Source organism: Lutjanus erythropterus, chromosome 14 (assembly GCF_056507025.1).
Source record: "Lutjanus erythropterus isolate fLutEry1 chromosome 14, fLutEry1.hap2, whole genome shotgun sequence".
Classification (NCBI taxonomy): Eukaryota; Metazoa; Chordata; class Actinopteri; order Lutjaniformes; family Lutjanidae; genus Lutjanus; species Lutjanus erythropterus.
In genome coordinates this window covers 24347867-24369071 of record NC_139330.1, presented here as the reverse complement: position 1 = coordinate 24369071, position 21205 = coordinate 24347867, and the positions used below count along the sequence as shown (strand labels likewise).

General features: G+C 38.9%; 1 protein-coding gene across 1 annotated transcript in view; it reads right to left on the bottom strand.

Annotated features, from left to right (window-relative positions):
* The window catches only part of camkmt (calmodulin-lysine N-methyltransferase), a 152803-nt gene that overhangs the window by 14612 nt on the left and 116986 nt on the right, over positions 1 to 21205 (bottom strand). Inside the window, exons 6-8 of the mRNA XM_084735321.1 lie at positions 17878 to 17941; positions 13347 to 13413; positions 8596 to 8670 (exon numbers count right to left, since the gene is read on the bottom strand). Coding sequence (XP_084591447.1) covers positions 8596 to 8670; positions 13347 to 13413; positions 17878 to 17941 — 206 coding nt within the window. The remainder of the gene's footprint in view (positions 1 to 8595; positions 8671 to 13346; positions 13414 to 17877; positions 17942 to 21205) is intronic.

The following is a 21205-nucleotide window of genomic DNA, read 5'->3' as shown; positions in this document are numbered from 1 at the left end:
GTTCATGCAATATAAGCACTTTGGTTAAGAGTTGTGGAAACGTTGTCATTTTGGTTAAATATTAATAAATAACTGCTGCCTTTTGAATAATGCTTCAGTCACTACGACTGGATAGTGTCTTGCAGAATTGCCTATTTTGGCGGGAAAAAATGAAATACATCAGTGAATGTTTTACTCAGTTCAGTATCAATCTTAATGATATTTTTCCAGGAACATTAATTAACAACATTTCCTCATTATGCTAATAGAAAACATATTTTGGTCGGCATTACTTTTCCTTCAAAAATGTATTTGCTGTTGCAAATTAGTTGTATATGAACGTAATTTCTACGAGACTGGGCTGGTCATTCAAAGAAAATCCAAATTTAACTGCCAGTTACATGTTTAAATAATGTGTCACGCACAGGTATCTGTTAGGGATGATGGCGCCATTAGTTTAACTTTATTACTGCAGCGACAGGAATTATTCATCTGAACAGAAACAGGGTGAATACAAGTTTGCGGTATACAGAAAAAAGAGAATAAAAACAAAATTTAAACATGTAGGGGAAGACAAGAAAATGTAGAATCAAAGAATACTTAAAATTTAAAGGTGAAAAAAATCACCACTTCCATTTGGCAGTATTTATCTACCAATCATATATTATATGTCTCCATCATTGCAACTTTTACCATTGTTTCTGTTCATTGACGCAGTTTTGACCTTTGGCAGATGTTCTCATTATTAACGTAATCTATCACCTTGATGCAATAAATAATTCAGCATTTTTTTTTTTATATTTTAGTATTACATTGGTTATCTCAGGGACGTGTTAATTGACTTTGGCTTCTTTTATAGCTGTCAAATGCTGCTAATTATCACTTAACTTAATTAATTTGAGCCATCTGTGCAGCAGTCACTTTTTGTATATGAAAACTATTTATTTTTCTTCAACTGCTATTTTTTCACTGCCTATTTTAGTTCAGACACTGGCATTATAGAGGCAACTTATTTGTTTTGAGTTTTTGGCCTTTCTCCACATTGAATGTATAAAACAATGCAGACCATGCAAAGTCATATTCTTGTTGTATTTTGACACCTCGATCAATGTTTCACAGTTTATTACACTATTTGGTGAGGAGTCACACTTTAATAGAGGCAGTGTAATATTTATGGACTCTAAAATTGACTGGTCTTCCCCTTTAAGGTCACCTCGGGTGCCCCAGACTGTCAGAGGGCCCATTGTCTCACGCTGACCCCTCCCACCCAGGATGGCCCAGTGATCTCCAGCCAACTGGAGGTGAAAGGGCACGAAAAGGGCTCGCCTGTGTGAGAACGTTGTAGCTATATTTGTCTGCTTACACACGTAATTGAACATACAGGATGTCGTCATTTCTGCAAGGGTGAGACCACGAAAACACATGACATCATCTACATATGTAAGGTTGTTTATTTTTACTGGGATAATAAAATAAATTACCTGACAATTTATTTCAGGTTTTATGAAACATAGCGTACTTCATATATCATAAATTGATCAGGTTCAGGACTTGTGGCATCTGTTTTTCTTGTTCCCAAAACCAGCTGAACAAAAATGTGAGATAGCGCTTATCCTTGTTTTCGTCTAATTTCTCTTATTTCTCCTCACAGTTGATATTTGAACCAACAACTTCTGTTATTAATCAGATTAACTTGATTAGGTAACCATTAGTCCTGTTTTCTGTGAATTTTGTTGACATGTACTTTTTCGACCTGCTGTATGTTACTTAAAAAATCCAATCAGTTTCAGATTATTCAGTCCCACATCATCTGGGAAAATCACTCCTAGAAAAGCCTAAGCCTTTTTTAAGAAGGGTATAGAAACAGAAAAAGAAAACAAAATACACGCAAACACTAAATATAGAGCAAGTGAAGTGTAATGCAGTAAGTGTTTTAAGCTCGACCTTCTTAAAAAGACAGTTAATACCAAAACTGTCTAAGCATCGCAACACTAGCTCAACTTTTTCATCCTATTAAGGAGTGCATAAGGATGCATTGTGTGTGTGTGTATGTGTGTGTGTGTGTGTGTGTGTGTGTGTGTGTGTGTGTGTGTGTGCGTGCTTGAAAGTGTTAAACTAATCACACTCTTAGAAAGCGACTTAAACGTTTCTTGGCAAAGACACTAACCGTGCCTCTAAGAATTGTGCCTCTGTTGAAGTGGTAAAAAAAAAAAAAAAAAAAAAGCTGAAGGCCTCATGGTTTCTTTTGTTCATGTTTTCTGCAATAGAAAAATATAAAATATAAAATAAATTAACATGCCATTGAGATGTTAATAGCTTGTGTGTGCAGAATGTTTAAAACCTGAATGAGATCTGAGCAACACAGGTTATGACATACTTCTCACTGACACACTTAATCCCTGATAGTATACTGGTTTACTGTCTTTTCATTTATCAGAATCTTATCAGCTTTTTTAATGTTTATGTTAATGATTTCAATTTGCAGTCATACGTAGAGGAAACATTTTGTAAAAATTAAAAGGGTTTACAAACAGTGCAATTTTGAAAGACATGATATGATGAAGGCAGAGAGAAGACAAAAAAAAAGAGAAGAAAGAAATAAAGCTGAGTGAATTAGAGTGTCTTTTTTAGGTAATAGACAGCCTTTAAGAATCAGTGTGTAATACAGACCACGACAAAGAGACATTAGAGCCTGGGATTTCTGAGTCTGATACCTATACCAATTTTAGAGCGGAAAAACTTCTGAGCCAGAATAAAAAATATAGACATTTTCTATGTGGATTGGGCACCAATTTTGCACAATATTACCATGTGACTATAATTATTATATATTTTATTTAACATTTTCGATAATTTAACATATACATATGCCAAACAACTGCATAAAGAAACACTGAGAAAATAAAGACTAAATTAAAATGAGATAAATAGCTAAATAAACATCAGTACATTGTCCTCATAAATGTCCTCCATTGTGCAAAATCTTAATCACCCTTTCTGCAGTGCATCTTCTGTTAAAAATGTTTTTTATATCAGGTAAACTCACAAGCTTATACTGATATATCTGTTATAGGCCCATATCAGGCCAGTATTGGGTCGATATATCAGGCGACTGATATATTAGTCAGGTTCTACATGAAATACAATAAAGTGCACTTTAATAGTCTTCTAAACCAAATAAACTGCTTGATGTGATGACTTTTATAAAGAATTTATTGAAGCATTAAGCTTGATTTAAGATCCTTCACAATGACCTATCCTGTTCTGTGCAATGGAAAGTATACTGGAACAGAGTGACCCACAGAAGGTGATGATTTTTTTCTATCATAAATTAAACCTCAGTAATTCTCTATTCATCACCATCTGCACGCACAGAGCCACACTCCCTTGCTTATTGTCTCAGCGTCATCCAAAGTGCAACAGATTGCCATTACATATTTTTGACCTTCTGTCCAGGCTGGTGCTATTGTGCCAAGTCATCACATAGAGCTTTCAACAAAAACGTGTGTGTGTTTATGTACCAGTAAGATGTCCATAGTCCTGAATTCTGAATCTAATCCAATTCAACTCTTCAGTGAAAAACAAAAAGGTGTGTGTGCATAAAAAGTGCTTGGGTGAATCTGCATGAGATTCAACTGACATAGATACACTGAAAAAATAGAAAAATGCACACACACGCACAAACTCACAAACACATACACAGGGCTTTATCTCAGTGCCCACACATGGACAGCTTTTGGAGAAAGCAGACGTGCCAACATCCCAGCCAAGGATCCTCTGCCACCCACATGCCCACTGCAGGAATCCCCCTCGCTTTCTCTCTCTCTCTGTCTCTGTCTGTCACACACAGACACACACACACACACACACACACAGATGTGAGGGTGCACACAACACTTCCCTATTCCTGCACTGCTGTCTGTCTTTCTCTGTGTGAATCATTTAAAAATTGACTGTCAATTATTACACTTTTGAAAAACTGACAAGATTTTTCACACCTGTAGTTAGTTCTATCTGGGCTGAAACAGTTGATGAATTTGAAGATGAACTTGGAGTTTTTCCCCGCTGGTTCAGTTTCTTTTCACACTAAGAAAAATCCAAGCAAACTGAAATACATCACTACAAACCATGTTCACTCTGGTCAGACATGTCTGGGTTGGGAGCAAAAAAGTTAATAAAGGAAGAAGATCCTGTCTTCTGGAATAGGCTTCTGTGAGACAAACATTTCTATGTAATTTATCATGGGGCAACAGTTTAGTTGGCATTTGCTCATAACCATGGTAATTATTTGAGAAATATACTGGGAGAATACCTAATGCATTTCTTGAAAGAACCCTACTGCTTCACACTTTGCTTCACTCTTTGAAGACGTGCTTCCTTCAGATGTCCAAGCAGAACAAAGCAGCTAATATCGAGTATATATCACCAAATCAAAACAGGTAGCTGGGTTGGATCGTGATCACAAATGGACCACTACAGAGTTCATTTGGGAGTGCAATGAGACCACCAAGGGTCTCAGTGCAGTTGTTTTGGTGTGCACCCAAGTGTGATTAGTGAGTTCACATCTGCCCAAACAAATTTACCTGGACTAAAAATGTGAGTCATGACAGACAGATTTTTATTGGCAATGGTTGTTGTTTAACAATGAAGAAAACCATTTCCATGATCCCATGCTACTTCAAGGCATGATGAAACTACGTTTTTTGTCACTGTTAGTAATGTGACAGAGATCCCTAGCAGCAGAACCTACACATCGTGCTTTTTCTCCTCAATTTAGAGTCTGTTTCACCTCCAACACAAGATGTCTCCTACAGTACATCACTGAAATATCCATTCTCAGTATATGTGCACAGGAGGTTTCCAAATCACACGTGTTAATTTTTGAATTGTGTTTTGCTCCAAACTAGTGATGGTGTCGTAACAGCATGCTTGTACGTACATGTGATAGACTGAGACTTCAGTTGAGAGCATAAAATCTTTCCTCCTTCCACAGATGAATGTAAAAACAGCCGTCTGGTGTCAAAAACTCTGCACAGTGAAGCTTAAACATTCAAGTGAAGCAACAATATGCAAAACACATTTTTGAGCAGAGCGGGACTGAAAATATAAATGTTAACTGAATGTTGATTTCTCTTTTAGCCTCTCATTTTCTCTATGGTCTACTTGTTTTTTTTCACCCATCTGCTTCCCATCATTCTTCTACACCTCCTTTTTGTTAGTTCAGTGGTGGGAAAATGAGTCTGAAGCTTTATTTGCTTAAACAGGTTAGACTGGCAGAACAGGAAGAACAGGAGAAATATTTAGTATTTACAGAAAGTGGGTACCTTTCTGTGAAAACACTGCTCGCAGCAGGTCTATTTTCTTTTAGACAAGCTGGTATGACTGCTGTATATATACAGAATATACAATATGAAAGACACTCACTGCAACATTTTTTAAAAATCAAAAGTTATTCTTTTTCAGCAGAAGTCATTTGACATAACTGTAGCACTATTTTTTAATCAACAGCTATTGTGACTGGCTATAGCTGGCTGTGACATTTAATATCTAGAGACCACATCTAGCAGTATACTAACCTTGAGGCAAATCATAATGTCTTATTCAAATGGTGCAATTTCATTACATTAAAAAAAAATGGAAGCAGTGAGACTTACTGGATTCACACTTTAACAGCACTTAAATAAAATGTCTAACAGCAAAATCCACTCTAAGATTCAATAATTCTCCTTTTGCATAATACCCCCGGTTCAAAGACAGACAGGATATCCAAAGAAGTTAACAGATAAGGGACTAAACAATGTTACACCGAACTCTTCTCCCATCCTTACTCCCCTCCTCACTTCTGTTCCTCTCTCTTCTCAGCGGTGGTTCCACTGCTACCGGTAGGAGCTATAATTAATCGGAGTGGAAGCCACGTTGTTGACCTTTTCATAGGTGATCATCACCATGATGCGCCCGTTAATCGGTCAGCCATCACTCTTCAACCACCACCACTGCAATTATCACACAATCGCTCACTCACATACACAGAAAAGATGGCACCACACAGAAAAACATCTTGCAGCACACACACACACACACACACTGCACAGACCCGTCACCGAAGCATGCATCTCTGCTGAGAGAAATGAGAAATCTGAAGAACGTGCGATACCAAAAATTTACGTGCAATTTACTCTGTTTTCACACTATCTGCTTCTGTCTGTCGCACACACATGTGCAGGTACTCTGGTCCACTGTAAAATATCCTCTATTAGCTGCCTGCTCTCTTTCTCTCTCTGGGTGTTGTACCTGACTATTACCTGTAATGACCGTGACATTACAATAATGATAACGGCGTTTGCTAATGCTGCACTTAGCACACATGCACACCCTCGTGCAGGTAGATACACACGAACAGTACACAAGCTAATTTTGTTCAGTGTTTGTGAAGCTGGTAAATAGTCAAGTACTTTCACTTCACCCAAGAGCATGTCCATCTTCTCAGCGTGTGTGTGCAAGTGTGTATGTGTGTGTGTGCAGGTCTAGTGGTAAACTGACGAAAATGTGTCTGACTGCCTTTAAAAATCTAAAATAGGTTAAAAAAAAAAAAAAGTAGGAGGCCCACTATTCCACAACCAGCCCTAAAAAATGAGAACCATCATGCCTCCGCTTAGGCCTAAGGTTACAGTTCAAAAATATTCAATACCAGTACAGATACTTTGACTGCAATACTGGTTCCTGAATATTAGTTTTTTTTCAACACCAATTTTTTAAAAATCCATTTTAACAACAACAACAAAAAAACACATACATGGGAGCTGCTGGAGAAACTGTTTGACTATGCACACTGAACTTGGATAACTGGACTACAATGAAGAAAGTGATGGAATATTAGTACAGTATTAAACTATTTATAAATATGAATAACTGTCAAAAGGACAGCGATCTGCCTGATCCAAAGAAGAAGGGAATGACTATGTAGGTGACATTTGTGGTTCCAATTAGAGTCAGAGCGACACCACTTACTCTCTCTGTGCTAAAGAGCAGCTAGACCAGCTCTGACTGTCAACTTAAGGTGTTTCTCTTCTTTTACCTGTTGGTCTGTACACAACAACATGCCAGCCATCAGAAACATTCTCCGCCTCAGCTCCAGGTTATACAGCCCTGTGGTGTTGAAGAGAAGATGCACCAGGGCTTCATTTAGGTGAACAGACTCAGCAGCAGTGTAACAGGTTAGCTGCACTGGCTAGTGGCACTTGGTTCACTGAGCAAACAAACAGTGATCCCTACCTCTGGGCATAATTTAATGTTTTTCCTGCATGCCTCTACGATGTTTAACCTGAGAAGGCATATCATGAGAATTATTCAATCTTGATACAAGCATGATGCATGCTTTTTTTGCTCACTAATGCTGATGAGGTTTACTATATAGAAATTTGGTACCAAATGATGAGGAATTTTTCAATTCTCGATATGATAAGATAAAAGTATGTAAGTTTGGTATCCAGCTCTATTAGGCAACTTCCATGGCTATTGAAGAGACATGTGAATCAAGGCAGCCTAATGCTGTCCATGGCCTTCAGCATATCTTGGAAGATGGTCCTCAGTCTCTATTTGTAAGTCTAAGTCCACCAGTTCTACTCTCCTGCTAAAACACTCTGGGCTTCTCCCTTCAAAATCATCTAAAGGTTTGCTTGAACCTTGGTGAGGTAAAAAAAAAAAAAAGAAAGAAAAACGGAAAAAAAAGTGTGCTTTGGCCCCACTGTGGAGATGGTCCATTTCAGGCGACTCGGCACAGCTCGGCGCATTCTGGAAATGTAAATCAGCATGACATGGTTTGACTCGGCACAGCCAAAAGTGACAATGAAAAAGCCCAATACATGTATACTGGCTGGGACCAGGATGCAGCAGCTGTAATGAACAAGGTGTACTTCCCATTTTATTTACCACTACAGCCCTGTGTGAGTGTGTGTGTGTGTGTGTGTGTGTGTGTGTGTGTGTGTGTAAACAAGTCAAGGCTGCACAATCCATCCATTTTGATAGATTTACAACAAAGAATAAGAAAAGTAAAAGAAGAGAAACGGGAGCAATGAAAACTCTCAATTGCTTTCACAGATGATTCGTTCCTTTCCTGTGCAGGGTACACAAAAAATCCTGATGCATTTTACCTCCCAGCCTACAGCTGAGCCATAAAAAAGATGTAATTCTTGATTGGCCACCAGATCTACATTTCAATGACCGATGGGCTAATTGTTATGTTTATGTTGCTCTATCTCTCCATTTCCATCTCCATTTCTACTCCTCCCTCCATCCGCCCTCAACTCTTTCTTTATCTTACTGTGTCTCCTTGCTTGTCAAGGCGCAATTATTTGCAATTTGCCTAAGTCATCCATTTGCTGGGACACCAAGCATGAAAACGAGGCAATTTGGTGTAAAATGGAGGCAGGCGAGCATCTGAGCATATGTATGCGTATGTGTGTGTGTGTGTGTGTGCATGTGTGCGTGTGTGGACAAGGCAGGGGAAGGTCCAGGTGCTGGTGGGGGGCCATGCAAGAACTGTCATGCAAACGTGAAAATTAATGCCATGAACGAACACATGGAGATAAATCTGTGTGCGTGCGTGTGTGTACCTACCAGTCTGCACACATGACAATGTCAAAGTGACCCTCTAGTGCTGAAATGTCTGACTCACAGTCCCACCTCACCACCCTGTAACAAAACACAAAAAAAAGAGGAAATAAAACTTTAGAATTTGCAGAGCTGATGACTGAAGAAAAGCCATGCAGCGTTCATGAAACTGCACTGTGAGCTGCAACAGTTTGTCCTTCACTGCTTTCTTTCTTTTCTCTCTTTACAATGCTCTGAGCTTCTTGCCTCCTGACACCTCTCTCTGCGACACCCACTGTTTTTCTGCTTCAGTAGAGATTTGGACAAAGTGTCAGGGAGAGAAGACATGTCATCTGTGAGGTAAAGAGAGGGAGCTTCGGACATGACACTTGACATTTATACCATGTGAACACACACTAATACCACAATACATGTTGCTTTTCAATATCCACTCTGTCCTTTCTCTTCTTCTTTTTTACTTCACTGGCATGAACACTGCTAAAGCGGTCGTATGTAAGTATACAGATTCAGAAAGTAGGAAAAATGACAACAAGTGGTTTGCATTTTACTGCACAATATAGTACAACCCCCTATATACACTAACAAATCTACACACCTCTTGACAGTAGACATCTGTTCCTGCAGTTTACAACCTGTAAATCTCACATATTTATTTATCCAAAGTATAGTTAACCATATTCTAATAAAATAATGTTTTTTAATCTGCTACTGCTTTAATTTACCCTTAAACATGTAGCAACTGTTTATCCAGAAATGAGCCACAGACAGTATATTAAATAAGTTGTATCCCTATTTATTATATGATCTATGGTTGAAGTGAGTCCCCCCCATTAACGTGTTTCCTTACTATCTAATGACATATCGTGGTCATTTTATGATTTAATATTACAGATTTCTCCTTTAATTTAAAAAAAGGGCTATAAAAAAGAAAATATATTTATATTTACTTCATTTAATCAGGAAAAAAAAAAACAGTTATGATAAAAATCCTTTTAAATGGAGACTTGGCCAAAAAAAGGCAGCAAAGCTACACATACAGTGCACAAAATTTACATACAATAAAAAATACATGACAAAACATAACAAATTGCACAGAATGAGTTAATGAGAATGTGCAGTCATGTGTCTTTCAATGATGTCTTAGTGCAAGACGTCTTTCAAAAGCCAAAGTCGTATTGTTTGGCCTCTGCTGGATGCTTTTGTTTCAGGTGACGCTGAAGTTTAGACAGTTTTAAACACTCGTTTGAGAAGCACAGAATGCATTTGGGGCACATTCTTACGTGTGTCATTAAATCCATACTTTATGTGTGCTGCATCATGCTTGTGAGGCCAGGACTTCTTTGGATTTTTTGCGGCAGAGCTTTTGTCAGCTGGGCTGTTGGTCTGCTTGTCGAGTCTTTTTCCTTTTCGGGAAAGAGCAGCTTCATGGCAGTCCAGGTCAACACTGACAGTTTATGACGTGATGAATGATGTTTCGACTGCCACGAAATTTAAAAGACGGGCACAAAAAATAAGGCTTTGATATGCTATATATTGTTAGAAATTATATTTTATAATAATTCATATAATGATAATTCAATTTTATTATTTAAAATTATTTGTTAGCATTTTGCTGAGGCCTCCTTGGCATCCCATGTGGAGCCCCACTCTGAAAATCACAGCTGTAGCCTGAGTTTGACATGATGAGCTAATAGTGAGTGGTTCTCACTAGAGATAAGATAAAAATTAAAAAGAGGAGGCATATTTTGACGAGTAAATATTACGTTATCATTAAGCACTGTGCTGAGAGTAAGTGCAGTTCTTGCTATTTGAGAAGGAAGAGTTCTGTTGGCAGCACTGACAGTCTGTTTTCTCTGGGTTGCCAGGTTTGTCAATGTCCTGTCTGTTCAGCACCAAACAGCATTAAAGTTTACTCCGAATTTGTGCAGTAGATTATCAGTGGTAAATGTATTTTTCTTTTTTCTTTGGTTATAATTTGGTTGTTCCAGATTGTGTAAGGGCTGTGCTGATGCCTCTTTCTCCTCCATCTCTTTTTCCACACCACTTTCCCTCCCTCTTTCTCTCTCTCTCTCTCTCTCTCTCTCTCTCTCTGAGATGGTTAGGCAGAGTGGGGGATTATTAATTAGGCATTATTAACACTCAGTAAACAAAACATTAGGCCCCGCTAGAAACACAATCTCAATTCGCGGCAGGAGGTCCCAACGCACGCACACACATACGCATGCATGTGCACACACCATCACGCGACATGCCCCTCCCTCTCCCTCCCCTTGTCCAATCGCATCGTGCCCTTCGCCCTCTCTTGCAGTGCGGCGATGACAGCAGGCATAATCTGAAAAGAAAACAATCAAAGTAATGTAGCCTAATTATACGTTTACTTTTTCACTCCATCTTCCACTCATGTAAATATGCGCAGGAGGGTGAAACGGAGAGAGAGAGAGTGAAGAGAGAAGAGGAAGGGGAGCAAAACAGTCAGTCAATGGCAAAATGCGTTTTTTGAGACAGGGACAACAATTAACTACGTTTTAGCCCGTCCTTGCATATGAAGTGTGTTTGTGTGTGTGTGTGTGTGTGTGTGTGTGTGGGAGGGTGGTGGAAAGTTCCCTCGATGGGTTCTGGATTAGAACTCCCTATCAAAGGGAATCATTTTGCTTGGATGACTCTGTGCACATGTCCACACACACACACACACACACACACACACACACACAGAGAGAGAGAGAGAGAGAGAGAGAGAGAGAGAGAGAGTCTATTTGAAGAATGGGTAATACTGAATGTAGCTAACAAGGTTTGATATTTTGTTGTTCTTTTTATGTTCAAATTTAAAAACAGATTTGACTTTAATCAAGATAAAAATCAGACTTAATTGTACTGTAAGTTAGTGATTCATAAAAGTCATACAACAGATTCATACAATGCAAAAAAAGATGTGTTGTCCTTCTAAAGGTGGTCCAACGCTATCACTTAAAGATATTTGACAATAGCACAAATTGAACAAAGCAAGAACCCAAAATGTCAGTCATTAGCTAAGTCAAATACTGTGCAGGACCCGGTGTTAGGGGAGGAGAGAAAATTATCTTCTTTATTTCCATTACTAATATATTTCATCACTGTTTCACAGTTTCTGTTTTGTTTCAGTTAGCCCTGAATCGGACACAAACTCAACTCTTCTGTCACTTTGAATCTGTCTTTAATACCTCTATTGAAAATGGTTAACTGAGCACTGTTGTTTTTGTCTGTGCTTTTGTCAAGTGCTGAATTGTCTTTATTTCAATTGTATAGAAAAGTTAGTTTAGATTGGTATTAAAACATAAATAAATAAACAAAACAAAATAATTTTGTAGGCAGGATAATATTGTATTTTGGCTATTATATTACAAGGAGGGGAGTGGGGTCCAGAAATGGCCCCTGTCAAACAGTTTGTGTTACGGTGGCGTCTAGGTTTAGGTATCTTAAATACAACCGCAATTCAAAAAAAGGTTAACTGGTAACAGGTGAGAGTATCATGACTGGGTATTAAACGGGCATCCTGGGAAGGCTCAGTCGTTTAGCTTAGATGGAGTGAGGGTCACCACTTTGTGAAAAACTGCATGGGCAAATAGTCCAACAGTTCAGTAACAACGTTCCTCAATACAAAACTGCAAGGAATTTTGGGATTTCACCATCTTTGCTGTTAGAAATATCTAACATGTTTGTGTCTGTGACTGCTGTTCACCCTCAGTCGTACATCAAGCAAGAATGGGAAAGAATTTCACTTTCAAAACTTCAACAATGACCGTCCTCAGTTCCCAAACACTTTCTGGCTGTTGTTAAAAGACAATTCATGCCCATGTCCCAACTATTTGGAACACGTTGCATGCATCAAATTCAGAATGAGTGCATATTTACAAAAAAAACCCAACCCAAACATTAAATATTGTGTCTTTGTATTGTATTCAATAGAATATAGGTTTAAAAAACTTTGCAAATCATTGCATTCTGATTTTATTTATGTTTTACACAGCATTCCAACTTTTTTGGAACTGGGCTTGTATGAAACTAAACCATTTTGAGTGAAATTACAATGAAGTTTTTACACTATGAAAACAGAAATACCACCACGCAGTAGATAACATGTTGGTAGTGGTTTGAAAATGAACGCAACTTTTTAAGAGTTGAAAATGGGTGTATATGCCCATAAATCACTGCAATCTTCCTCTCTTCTGCAGCACTTCGCTCTTAAACTGTACTGTTGGGGAAAAACATTTCTCTTACACATTGTGCAGCTTTTGTGTCCTTTACTTACCCTCCACTTTACTGTCATGTAGCATCTGTTGGTGTTTATTAAAATGTCAACAACAAGCCTGGATGCATCCTTTAAAAAGTTACTTGATTAAAAATGGAGGTTTAGCTGTGCTGTATCTGGGTTGAGTGGAATACAGCCATGGTTAGAGTTTTTCGTTCCACTTTTACACTCCCAAGCTAAAAATGTATGTCCTCAAAGCACTGTAAAGGCACTTTAGATAAAAACATTCACTACATGGCTTAAAGTATGTTATGCTATGTTTACTTGATGTCCTGCAGTACAGCGTGGTGTGTGCCCCAATCAAGGTGAGCACTTGTAAGAAATATGTGAGGCCCTTTCAGCTAAAAGTGTTATGTTAACAATACAATGAGCACTACACACATTCCACTCTTCTAGCTGACTGCAGTGGTAAAGAGCACAGAGCAGAGGTCAGATATTGTAACTTTCCATAAAGAAATGAAAATGGTCTCACCTGGCAGATACATGTGTTGACCCAAACTTTCCAGTCTGCCTGTTCCTCTCAACCAGCCCTCGTACATCTGACGTGCCACTGTCAAGGATTCATCATGGACGAACATATTACATCCTCACCTGAAGGGGAATGCTTAAAGATCTCGTATTATATGAAATACATGTTATCTCTCTTTGTGTACAATACATGTGACCAAGGATGCTGAGATAAAAAAAAAATATTCAAAGATCTTTGAAGTGTATGTACTGGGGTCAGCTCCATTTGATCTTTACAGACCAATATAACTAATTTGTCTCAAAGGAGCTTTACAGTCTGTACAGTTTACAACACCTTGAATCCTTAGACCATCATTATTAAAATTATTAATTATTATTAAAATTAGCTAAATTAAAAATTAATTGAAATCAAAGGCAGGATTGATAAATCTCCCAGTTTTTTTTTTCTGGTTTGTGTCTGAAAAAAAAAATCCCAAAACAATATTTCAAAGATGACATAGTGTAGCTAACCAGTAACATGCAGCTGCACTTTTTTATCTTTTTAAAGAAGAATTTGATACTGAGCAGTTTTCAGGGCATCAAACCTATGATCTGTTTATCTTTACAAATAAATACTGTAGTCTAACAATGACGACTGTCATTGCTAAAAAATATATGTTTGAATTGAATCGTGACCATAAAATCGAATTGTACCCCCCCAGTAACTTTTATAAATCGAATTTTAGCACACAGTCAGAAATTATTTTAACACCAATTTAATGCACAAATCTAAGAACATTTCTATAAATGAGGCTGGGCGTCTAAATATGTGGACTCCCACATAGAGACAACATTAGTGAGCAGAAATGACCTCCAAGAATCGAGAGCCAGCCTGCAGAAGCAGATCACAGCAGCCTCAAGCTGGATCAATGGGAAGGCTTTTAACCACAGATACACAAACTCACACTGTCCCTCCCACACACACACACAAACACATACATGCAGATGAACACACACAAAAGGAGGGTGATTGATGTCAAGTTGTCTAGTAATACACTGGCTTGTGGAGTTGCGAAAGCAATTCAATTAGGATTTCCTTGTCTTTAAAGCCTGCAAAGAGCTGAGACAAATCCAATCGACAAAGACAGAGAGCAGGAGAGAGAGAGCAGGAATGCGTGATAAGTTGATAGATGGATTGATAGCTGGAGAGCCAATCCAAAATCAAAGAGTCCTCCCAGACACAGATACACAGTAATATGTGGGATAGTATGCATTTATATACACAAGCATAAGCACACAACAATACACACACATGCTGGACACCTGTGCATCAGTGTGTTATGCATAGGGATGACAGGGTGAAGAGCAGAGCAGCTTACTGTAATCTCATCACCAGCACACCACTGGGGGAGAGGTCAGCACATGCACAAACACGCGCACACACACACAAGCTGAAAACACACACAGAAATAAAGCGGAAAAGAGATTTGAGTAATATTGAACATTAAAGTGGAGGAATATTTGCTTCTATCACCTGAAGTAGACAAGTAGCATCCAATGACATGCATCAATCATTCTTAATGGAACATTTCAATTGATTTCCACCATGAGTATTCAAGGTCACAGCAACGGAGTGTCTCCTCTCTACGGTGTGTGTTTGTGTGTGTGTGCTTCCACACTATAAATGAGGTCCACAGCTTCCAAAGAATGGGAAAAATCTATTCTCTCGACATATCTAAATGTGGTCTATTCACAACTTCTTTCCCCGCATATCTTCTCATCTATTTCACTGTATAAAACTGAGCCATATCACAACCCACTATCTCTTTCTATTGTAACACTAGCCACACAATGAGACAAACAGTGGCCATTAGCACAAGGCTAAGACGGGCAGCTTCCTCAGCCGGAGGAAATGCCACATAGTGCCTACAGTATGTGAATGGGCCAATTTGGCTGAGCCCAGAACAAATTATCCGTCTTTCTCAACCCTCCCTCCCTCTTTCTGTGTGTGTTCGATCCATTCTCGCTATGATTTCACTTACAATTCTCTCTATGTGTTTGTTCTGAGAAACAAAGCAGTCGGTCAATGGCGCATTGTTTGTGTGCCCAAGTGTGTGTGTGTGTTTTACAGGCTCCATAATGTTATTGTTTGGTCTTATTGTGATCGGTAAAGGAGCATTGTAGCCGGATGAGACAGAGATATTGTAAGCACAGCTAAATATGGAAAGTGCCATATCGGTCAATGGGGAAGAAATGTGTATTTATATTTCCTGCTTTTGTGAAGATACTGTGAGCAAGTCCAGGCTTCTTTTTCTTGTCTGTGTAGTCGTTGAGTGAATAAAGCGAGATCTGGGAGGACGGGAGAAAAAGGACAAGAATGATGAAAGAAGATGGGGAGAAAAGAGAGGGAAAACAAGAAGCCACAACGACAGGGAGAAGTGTAAAATGGGTAGGAAAGAAGAGCAAGATGGTTTTGCAAGCTGACAGAGTTGATCAATAACCCACTCAAAGAACAAATGTTGGCCAAAAAAAAAAAAAATCTCACCTAAAGATTTGTCCTAAAAACTTAATTATAGGCCTGAACCTTAACCACACACAAAAACATTTTAAACAAACCTTGATTGTTCCTGTTTCTAAAACACTCATCAAGCCCTAACCCTAGCCGTAGCATTAGATGAAGTCTCAAACTAAATCTGACAGGATGGCAATTACTGTGCTCTTAACATGGCATTGTGGGCAGCTAGGATTGGTAGATGCCATGTTGAGCGCTAGTGCTGGGTATTTGTCACTGTGGGTGCCCCATCTGCTGCTTTTGCCTAAAGATAAAAGAGGTGGGTGGCTATTCTTCCCCCACTCCAACCCAATCTCGGATTTCAGGGCTGACACACCAAGGTTACAGCGTATTGTCTACTTTTTGTTTATGATACTGAATACAAGAGTCACTGTATAGTTATAGCAGAGTCACACAGCGTGGAAGAGATTAAAATATTAGCAGAACTGATTAGCAATAATAATGGTTTCGATTGCAAGATGTTTTTGATGTTTAATAGACAATAACAACTGCAACACAGTTTCATGATTGATTAAGCAGAAACTATGAAACCAGAATATTACCACTGTACTTAATGGGTTGCAATTATTTTATTGGTGTACATATAAAACCAGTTTCCACTTTATCAGGTACAACTAGTTAAAACTAAACCAGTCTAATATAAGAGCCCTGCAATAAATCCTACCTTCATGACAGGTGTAGATTCAACTTCATGGTCATTTTAGAGGACATAGTTTGTGGTGGTGTTGATCTGTATTGCATAATAATGACTGAGAGGCATTTCTGTTATTTAGCCTGCCCTCACTTGTATAAACAGGGTAGACAAAATAATAGAGACACCTCTCAGATTAACAGTATAATCAGAGTGCATTAGTTTTCTCTAGGTGTACCCAGTAGGTGATTTGTTCATTTTTAACAAGAGGATGGGCCTGGTTTATTTTGTTCACCTGTAACTAGCAAAGGACTCTTTTGGATCTGTATTTTTTTTTAATTATATGTTGGTGAATAAATGACAAGTGTGCCAATTGGAGGACTGAAAGAAGAAGAAGGTATTTTAATGTGAATAATTCACATAAAGTGAGCTGACCTGCCGCCTAATAATGAACCTTGTCAACAGCATGAAGTTGCTAAAACCGGCCTGTTTTCTACTTCTCTCAGCTCGTAGTAAAAGTTCACATAATGAGCACAACGTAGTGACAGCAGCTCCACCCCCTGTGAGCTCTAAAAAATGGGTCCAGTTCAGAAGTTCACCACTTTCCCCCTCAGAAATTGCAATGAGATCTGATCAGGGCCATAGATTCTAACTTGGTCAAACCTCAGTTAGATAAAGGATCAGTGAGTCAGGCAAACTAGACTAACATATTCTACTAAACAACCCCTCTGCCGCTGCACTCTTGCTGCTGCTAGGTAGATGGAAGGGGGGGATAACAGGTTAACAAGGGGGACACATTTTAGTCATTTTGTTAAAAAACGGGGAGGGCATCCCCCTTTAAATCGCCTCCTGAGTTTAGATAATAAACTGGCAACTGGGGAACATAAAAAGTATGTGTGAAATTCATGATTTCATCTGTGAAATCTTACTGCATATGTAAAAATGTCACATTTCATGGATGTGTTAGAACCATAAGTGCCCAAATTGGTTAAAAAAAAAACAAAAAAAACATGTTAAATGCTGTTACCCATGTGACATTAGATGCAAAATTGCTGTTACTTACAAGACATCACATACGACACTGATGTTTTCAAATGCAAAATCTATATCATGTAAATGTACCATGTTACATGTGCTAAAACAGCATGCTTCTATATGAGAATTCGTCACGTGATTAATTTTGTGTACAGGAATGTGCAAACATGTTCTCCAATTCAAACCGTAATAAAAAAGACCAAAGTTTTTGCATAAATAAATCCATATGAATGCATATAAATAAATGTGAGCCAGAGGAGTGAGGCAGAGATAAAGAGATAGACAAAAGGAGAAGGGGAGAGGACGATGAAAGGATACTCTGAATGGACTTCTCGTTCCCATCTGATAGCAGAACTTCTTTCACGTCAGCACAAATGGCAACCTGAGAGACAGAGAGACAGGAAAGAGACAGAGGAATGAAACAACACAGAACAAAAGAACAAAACCAAAAGCACCCTTAGATGAAGCAAACATCTGAACACACACACACACACACATACAATAATGACATAACCATATCTACAAAGCTTCACTCTTGGCAGCCCAGCCCACCCCACCCTCTCTCTCTATTGCTCCCTCTCCTCCCTGCCATTTCCCTCACTATCTTCACCCCATTTTTATGTCTGCATTATTTTAATCATTCAATCAAATCAGTCAATACTTTTATCATTGTGGCTAGCGGTGGGGGCTGCTATCTTGCTATCACTCTGTTCAGTAATTGCATTGTGACAGGGGATGATGGCAAGCGCAGAGCCTTTTCATTTGACGCTGGGTGTTTATCGGGCCGAGCCATCACTCCGTTCGCCGCTGTCACTCTGCACTCAGCTCGCCGGGCCTGCCTGATGCCCTTCATATAACTTTGCAGAGCAGACTATGAGAGACGAAGAAAAAGAGCGGGAGAGGGAGGCAGACGGGAGAATGGATAGACAGCTCTGTGCTGCGCTGTGTGTCTGTGTGTGAGGAAGATATAGATAGAGAGGTGTGTGCTTTACTATAACCTCATCTTTTCACATTCTCTTTTCATTTTTTTTTATATCAGCAAGTGTGTGTCAGGCTGTCAATTTCTGTTAAGGAGTGTGTGTGTGTGCATATACCCACGAGTGAGTCTAAGTGCAAGTAGCTATTGTGTTGGTATGCATGCAAATCCTATACAGCTGACTCAATGTAAGCTTGACTTGTATGGCATACAGAAAATATAGGATGTGACATATAAAGTGTATGAAAATTTCTGTAACAAACAGAACACACATGCTTGCATGATTTGACACACGAACTCACACAGACACACACACATGTTAAGGCCCTGCAGGGTGTGTGAGGGGGTCACTGAGTGCTGTGTGTCCCACCATCTGCTCAAATGGAGGAAGGGACCTCCAGGCTGAACCAGAGCATCCAGCTGAATGATCAGGAGCCCAACCTTGCAACCCATGAGCAACAACCCGCCACCCGCCAACAGTCTGGCAGGATCAGAGATTCACATACATCTTAATCTAAACAAAGGTTATCAAAATATCAAACGCTGTACGCCACTGTGAAGTAGATAATACGGCATCAAACCAAATTCAATTCAAACTGTCTGGTCTGTTCAGTCACTATGTAATGCTGAATGAGGTCACACAAGGCTGACTGAGCTTATAGCCGACTAATGAAAGCTCTTGTGTTTTCAATATTATGAACTGGAGATAAAATTCTTTTTAAAATTAATTTTGAGGTGCATGATTACCTAACATTTAGGTGTTTGCCAACTAATTTGGACCCATTTAGTAGAATAAACTACTAAATGTATTGAGTTTGAGTAAGAATTCATCAGTGAAATCAGAGCTGTAATGAGTTACATGTAATAGTTATTAACAGAGAAAATAAATAAATCACTGAGGATCATTGCATACAGATTCACTTATTGCAAAACTTGACTTGAATATACATATTTTCCCATGTAATGTTTTTAGCATTTATAGAATTTTTAGCTAAAAGCAATAGGAACATTTTAGGTCTAATGGTTCGCATGTTTCACATGGTTCCTACAGATCTTTGTTGGAGAGAACACTGTCTGCATTTATCATGGCAGTATGAACTAATGGGTTTCATAAGTTATTATTTCATATAGTTATTGTGCAGTGTTTTGAGGTAAAGATTTCATGGTGTTTGCTCTGGGTAACTGAGTAATGATTTATGACTCCAATGATTCAAATGAACTTTGAGTATGTTTTTGGGACACTGTAAGAGAAACAAGATTTAAAGTCTATAACCATGCTAACAGCTCTGTGAGGCTTTACAAAGCTGATAACAAGTTAACAATGACTATTTTACCATGCAGATGGTTGGCAGGCAGTCTTCACAATGTTCCCCATCTTACTTTAGCATGCAAACATTTGCTAATTAGCACTAAGCACAAAGTATGACTGAGGCTGATGGGAATGTCATTAGGGAACATAAATGCCTGTCCTGAATTTCATATAGCAGTCCATTTAAACGTTGTCAAGACATTTAACTGCGAACCAAAAATGCCAGCCTGATGTTGGCATTAGATGAAGAGTTAGAGAAGATTTTTACCCTCTGATGAAAGGAGATTAACAAAGATGTCGAGGCTCTTACTCGACATTCTTCGAAATTCTACGGCTACACAATCAGCAGGGTGACTAAAAACTTTCACAAGGATGGTTAGTGTGTGTGATACCATAGCCAGCCAGGGACATAGTGGGTTAATGATGATTCAGAAATGGCCAGGACATGAGCTTTCAGGTCTGCCAAGGGAAGCTTATTTTAATCTATTTGGGGATGAGGCTACAAATGTTAAGGTGACATATCCTCATTTGATTGCATGACAGTACTGTGGATTGATGGGTTGGTAGATCGTTACCATGAAGACAGGGATTTGCATTTAATGTTATCCTGAAATCTAAAGTGCAGTTTAACTGTTGGGGGGATGTGTGAGAAAGGAAGGGTGCAGGGAAATCAGGGGGGTGAAAGAAGGGAAGGGAATAAATGCAACAACTAAACACATAGTTAATGAACAGTTTACGTGAACTACAGAGAAAAAACTTGGATGTGGTGTCAGTGGCAGATGAAGGAGGGATGAGGAGATGGAGAGGTGCGAAGGAAGGACTCCATCTCAAGCCACCAATGTCAAAACATGGTGTATTGACTGCCAAGAGATAAAACCAGGCTTTCTCACACTCACACACACACACACGCACGCACACACACAGAATGGCATCTAGCAGATCGATTGGACACTGACGCCTGCTATGTGGAGGAGCCCTTAAGACCCTGGCTAATAAACCCTATGGCTGACAGACTGTGGTATATCTCAGCATGTCAGTGTGTGTGTGTGTGTGTGTGTGTGTGTGTGTGTGTGTGTGTGTGTGTGTGTGTGTGTGTGTGTGTGTGTGTGTATTGTGTCAATACAGGGCAGCTTTTACTTTGACTCTAGCGACTTCATATAGCTAGGTGTCATCACTCAGGTGGTCTTCTGATTGTGTGTGTGTGTGAAAATAAATGACTTCACATCTGAAAAACCTTCTCTTTTCCATTTTCAAATTCTGAAAATATAAAATTATTTGGATTTTGTTTTTTTGTTTTTTTGCTAGATATCAAATCTGCAATGTTGAGTGTTTTGCCAGTATTAATGCTGCATTAATGATCC